The 5,363-nt window shown below is 56.4% G+C and overlaps 1 protein-coding gene across 1 annotated transcript; it reads right to left on the bottom strand.

Moving 5' to 3' along the window:
• Positions 1 to 4,295: 4,295 nt before the first annotated feature.
• On the bottom strand, positions 4,296 to 5,332 carry LOC124030808 (E3 SUMO-protein ligase PIAS1-like; the record flags this gene model as incomplete). The annotated part of the gene is made up of 3 exons (XM_046341990.1): positions 5,201 to 5,332; positions 4,716 to 4,905; positions 4,296 to 4,435 (listed from the first exon to the last, which is right to left on the bottom strand). Coding segments are annotated over exons 1-3 (460 nt in total), but the record flags the coding sequence as incomplete, so codon positions are not given.
• Between the last annotated feature and the right edge of the window lie 31 nt (positions 5,333 to 5,363).

Genomic DNA, 5,363 nt, shown 5'->3' with positions numbered 1-5,363 from the left:
CGTGGTAGTGTGTGTGTTATCTGTGAGCTGATTTGGGGCGTGGTAGTGTGTGTGTTACCTCGTGAGCTGGCTTGAGGCGTGGTAGTGTGTGTGTTACCCGTGAGCTGGGTTGGGGGCGTGGTAGTGTGTGTGTTACCCGTGAGCTGGGTTGGGGCGTGGTAGTGTGTGTGTTACCTGTGAGCTGGTTTGGGGCGCGGTAGTGTGTGTGTTACCTGTGAGCTGGGTTGGGGCGTGGTAGTGTGTGTGTTACCTGTGAGCTGGTTTGGGGCGTGGTAGTGTGTGTGTTACCTGTGAGCTGGGTTGGGGCGTGGTAGTGTGTGTGTTACCTGTGAGCTGGTTTGGGGCGTGGTAGTGTGTGTGTTACCTGTGAGCTGGGTTGGGGCGTGGTAGTGTGTGTGTTACCTGTGAGCTGGTTTGGGGCGTGGTAGTGTGTGTTACCTGTGAGCTGGTTTGGGGCGTGGTAGGTGTGTGTTACCTGTGAGCTGGGTTGGGGCGTGGTAGTAGGACGGTAGTGTGTTACCTGTGAGCTGGGTTGGGGCGTGGTAGTGTGTTACCTGTGAGCCGGTTTGGGTGCGTGAGTAGGGACGTGTGTGTTACCTGTGAGCTGGTTTGGGGCGTGGTAGTAGGGACGGTAGTTGTTACCTGTGAGCTGGGTTGGGGGCGTGGTAGTTGTGTTACCTGTGAGCTGGGTTGGGGCGTGGTAGTGTGTTACCTGTGAGCTGGGTTGGGTCGTGGTAGTAGGGACGGTAGTGTGTTACCTGTGAGCTGGTTTGGGGCGTGGTAGTTTGTTACCTGTGAGCTGGGTTGGGTCGTGGTAGTGTGTTACCTGTGAGCTGGGTTGGGTCGTGGTAGTAGGGACGGTAGTGTGTTACCTGTGAGCTGGTTTGGGGCGTGGTAGTTTGTTACCTGTGAGCTGGGTTGGGGCGTGGTAGTGTGTGTGTTACCTGTGAGCTGGGTTGGGTCGTGGTAGTGTGTGTGTTATCTGTGAGCTGGGTTGGGGCGTGGTAGTGTGTGTGTTATCTGTGAGCTGATTTGGGGCGTGGTAGTGTGTGTGTTACCTGTGAGCTGGTTTGGGGCGTGGTAGTGTGTGTGTTATCTGTGAGCTGATTTGGGGCGTGGTAGTGTGTGTGTTACCTGTGAGCTGGTTTGAGGCGTGGTAGTGTGTGTGTTACCTGTGAGCTGGGTTGGGGCGTGGTAGTGTGTGTGTTACCTGTGAGCTGATTTGGGGCGTGGTAGTGTGTGTGTTACCTGTGAGCTGGTTTGGGGCGTGGTAGTGTGTGTGTTACCTGTGAGCTGGGTTGGGGCGTGGTAGTGTGTGTGTTACCTGTGAGCTGGTTTGGGGCGTGGTAGTGTGTGTTACCTGTGAGCTGGTTTGGGGCGTGGTAGTGTGTGTGTTACCTGTGAGCTGGTTTGGGGCGTGGTAGTGTGTGTGTTACCTGTGAGCTGGGTTGGGGCGTGGTAGTGTGTGTGTTACCTGTGAGCTGGTTTGGGGCGTGGTAGTGTGTGTGTTACCTGTGAGCTGGGTTGGGGCGTGGTAGTGTGTGTGTTACCTGTGAGCTGGTTTGGGGCGTGGTAGTGTGTGTGTTACCTGTGAGCTGGTTTGGGGCGTGGTAGTGTGTGTGTTACCTGTGAGCTGGGTTGGGGCGTGGTAGTAGGGACGGTAGTGTGTTACCTGTGAGCTGGGTTGGGGCGTGCTAGTGTGTTACCTGTGAGCTGGGTTGGGTCGTGGTAGTAGGACGTGTGTGTTACCTGTGAGCTGGTTTGGGGCGTGGTAGTTTGTTACCTGTGAGCTGGGTTGGGTCGTGGTAGTGTGTTACCTGTGAGCTGGGTTGGGTCGTGGTAGTAGGGACGGTAGTGTGTTACCTGTGAGCTGGGTTGGGGCGTGGTAGTGTGTTACCTGTGAGCTGGGTTGGGTCGTGGTAGTGTGTGTGTTACCTGTGAGCTGGGTTGGGGCGTGGTAGTGTGTGTGTTACCTGTGAGCTGAGTTGGGGCGTGGTAGTGTGTGTGTTAACTGTGAGCTGGGTTGGGGCGTGGTAGTGTGTTACCTGTGAGCTGGGTTGGGGCGTGGTAGTGTGTGTGTTAACTGTGAGCTGGGTTGGGGCGTGGTAGTGTGTTACCTGTGAGCTGGGTTGGGGCGTGGTAGTGTGCTACCTGTGAGCTGTGTTGGGGCGTGGTAGTGTGCTACCTGTGAGCTGGGTTGGGGCGTGGTAGTGTGTTACCTCTGAGCTCTGTTGGGGCGTGGTAGTAGGGACGGTAGTGTGTTACCTGTGAGCTGGGTTGGGGCGTGGTAGTGTGTGTGTTACCTGTGAGCTGGGTTGGGTCGTGGTAGTGTGTGTGTTATCTGTGAGCTGGGTTGGGGCGTGGTAGTGTGTGTGTTACCTGTGAGCTGGTTTGGGGCGTGGTAGTGTGTGTGTTACCTGTGAGCTGGTTTGGGGCGTGGTAGTGTGTGTGTTACCTGTGAGCTGGTTTGGGGCGTGGTAGTGTGTGTGTTACCTGTGAGCTGGGTTGGGGCGTGGTAGTGTGTGTGTTACCTGTGAGCTGGTTTGGGGCGTGGTAGTGTGTGTTACCTGTGAGCTGGTTTGGGGCGTGGTAGTGTGTGTGTTACCTGTGAGCTGGTTTGGGGCGTGGTAGTGTGTGTGTTACCTGTGAGCTGGGTTGGGGCGTGGTAGTAGGGACGGTAGTGTGTTACCTGTGAGCTGGGTTGGGGCGTGCTAGTGTGTTACCTGTGAGCTGGGTTGGGTCGTGGTAGTAGGGACGGTAGTGTGTTACCTGTGAGCTGGTTTGGGGCGTGGTAGTTTGTTACCTGTGAGCTGGGTTGGGTCGTGGTAGTGTGTTACCTGTGAGCTGGGTTGGGTCGTGGTAGTGACGGTAGTGTGTTACCTGTGAGCTGGGTTGGGGCGTGGTAGTGTGTTACCTGTGAGCTGGGTTGGGGCGTGGTAGTGTGTGTGTTACCTGTGAGCTGGGTTGGGGCGTGGTAGTGTGTGTGTTACCTGTGAGCTGGTTTGGGGCGTGGTAGTGTGTGTGTTACCTGTGAGCTGAGTTGGGGCGTGGTAGTGTGTGTGTTACCTGTGAGCTGGGTTGGGGCGTGGTAGTGTGTTACCTGTGAGCTGGGTTGGGGCGTGGTAGTGTGTGCTACCTGTGAGCTGGGTTGGGGCGTGGTAGTGTGTGTCACCTGTGAGCTGGGTTGGGGCGTGGTAGTAGGGACGGTAGTGTGTTACCTGTGAGCTGGGTTGGGGCGTGGTAGTGTGTTACCTGTGAGCTGGGTTGGGGCGTGGTAGTGTGTGTGTTACCTGTGAGCTGGGTTGGGGCGTGGTAGTGTGTGTGTTACCTGTGAGCTGGTTTGGGGCGTGGTAGTGTGTGTGTTACCTGTGAGCTGGGTTGGGGCGTGGTAGTGTGTGTGTTACCTGTGAGCTGGGTTGGGGCGTGGTAGTGTGTTACCTGTGAGCTGGGTTGGGGCGTGGTAGTGTGCTACCTGTGAGCTGGGTTGGGGCGTGGTAGTGTGTTACCTGTGAGCTGGGTTGGGGCGTGGTAGTAGGACGGTAGTGTGTTACCTGTGAGCTGGGTTGGGCGTGGTAGTGTGTTACCTGTGAGCTGGGTTGGGGCGTGGTAGTGTGTGTGTACCTGTGAGCTGGGTTGGGGCGTGGTAGTGTGTGTGTTACCTGTGAGCTGGTTTGGGGCGTGGTAGTGTGTTACCTGTGAGCTGGGTTGGGTCGTGGTAGTGTGTGTGTTACCTGTGAGCTGGGTTGGGGCGTGGTAGTGTGTTACCTGTGAGCTGGGTTGGGTCGTGGTAGTGTGTGTGTTACCTGTGAGCTGGGTTGGGGCGTGGTAGTGTGTGTGTTACCTGTGAGCTGGTTTGGGGCGTGGTAGTGTGTGTGTTACCTGTGAGCTGGTTTGGGGCGTGGTAGTGTGTGTGTTACCTGTGAGCTGAGTTGGGGCGTGGTAGTGTGTGTGCTACCTGTGAGCTGGGTTGGGGCGTGGTAGTGTGTTACCTGTGAGCTGGGTTGGGGCGTGGTAGTGTGCTACCTGTGAGCTGGGTTGGGGCGTGGTAGTGTGCTACCTGTGAGCTGGGTTGGGGCGTGGTAGTGTGTTACCTGTGAGCTGGGTTGGGGCATGGTAGTGTGCTACCTGTGAGCTGGGTTGGGGCGTGGTAGTGTGTTACCTGTGAGCTGGTTTGGGGCGTGGTAGTGTGTTACCTGTGAGCTGGGTTGGGGCGTGGTAGTGTGTTACCTGTGAGCTGGTTTGGGGCGTGGTAGTGTGTTACCTGTGAGCTGGGTTGGGGTGTGGTAGTGTGTTACCTGTGAGCTGGTTTGGGGCGTGGTAGTAGGGACGGTAGTCCTGGATGAGGGGAGGTACAGGGGGGATGTAGCTGGTGTCCACAGACGGCATGCTGGGGGTCCGGCTCACTGGGGACACCTGGTGGTGCAGGTTCAACACTCTGCAAACAAACACACACAGCACAGAGAAAGAGAGACAGACAGAGAGAATATTAACACACACAGGGGTGTGAGAGGTGTGTGAGAGGTGCGAGAGATGAGGGGTGAGAGAGGGCTGAGAGGTGTGAAAGGGGTATGAGGTGTGAAAGGGGTATGAGGTGTGAAACGGGCATGAGGGGTGAGAGGGAAGGGAGGGGCGGGAGGGGAAGGAGAGGTGAAAGGGGCGAGGGAGGCGAGAGGGGCGAGATTGATGTGCGGTGTATTGGTGGAGGTGGGCCTCACCCCTTGTTGACGATGGGAGGCGAGGTGGGGGACAGGGAGGGGCAGGGCCTCTTGAGGGGCGGTTGGTCATCATCGTCGTCCTCTGAGGAGCTGTCCAGGGTCAGGTCGATCACCTCTACCTTCATCCTACTACTGCCCCCGTTGTGGGACGACGAGCTCCTCTGCTCCCCTACCGCCGACCGGTGCAAGCCTGGGGGAGAGAGACACGGGAAACAATCAAATCAATATAGCATATATATTTACACACCCCAGCCTAGAGCAAGTGGCAACACAGTGGAATAGTCATGAGACATATAGTGTAATGATAACAAGCCAGAATAATATCATCTAACACAACGAGAGACACTGGGTTTGCAGCCTGTTGTTCCAGCACTGTTCTAACACACATTCTGATACAAGGTCCAACAGACAGAGTAGTGGAATCAGGTATGTTAAAAGCTGCAGGGCTGGACCGAAAGCCTGCCCTTACACAGCGCCTCTCTCACCTTCCAGTCCGTTGCTGTAGGAGGCTGACGAGACCTCCTGTACTTCCTTCTTTGTCCTCATGGGGGCCCAGTAGCCATCCTCCTTAAACTGGATCTCATCACAGTCTACACAGCTGTTCAGGATCTCCATAAACAACCTGGACAAGACAGACACACAGAAACA

The sequence above is a fragment of the Oncorhynchus gorbuscha genome, unplaced genomic scaffold (assembly GCF_021184085.1).
Source record: "Oncorhynchus gorbuscha isolate QuinsamMale2020 ecotype Even-year unplaced genomic scaffold, OgorEven_v1.0 Un_scaffold_16094, whole genome shotgun sequence".
Lineage (NCBI taxonomy): Eukaryota > Metazoa > Chordata > Actinopteri > Salmoniformes > Salmonidae > Oncorhynchus > Oncorhynchus gorbuscha.
Note: the sequence above shows the minus strand (reverse complement) of the source record. Positions and strands in the feature narration are given on the sequence as shown.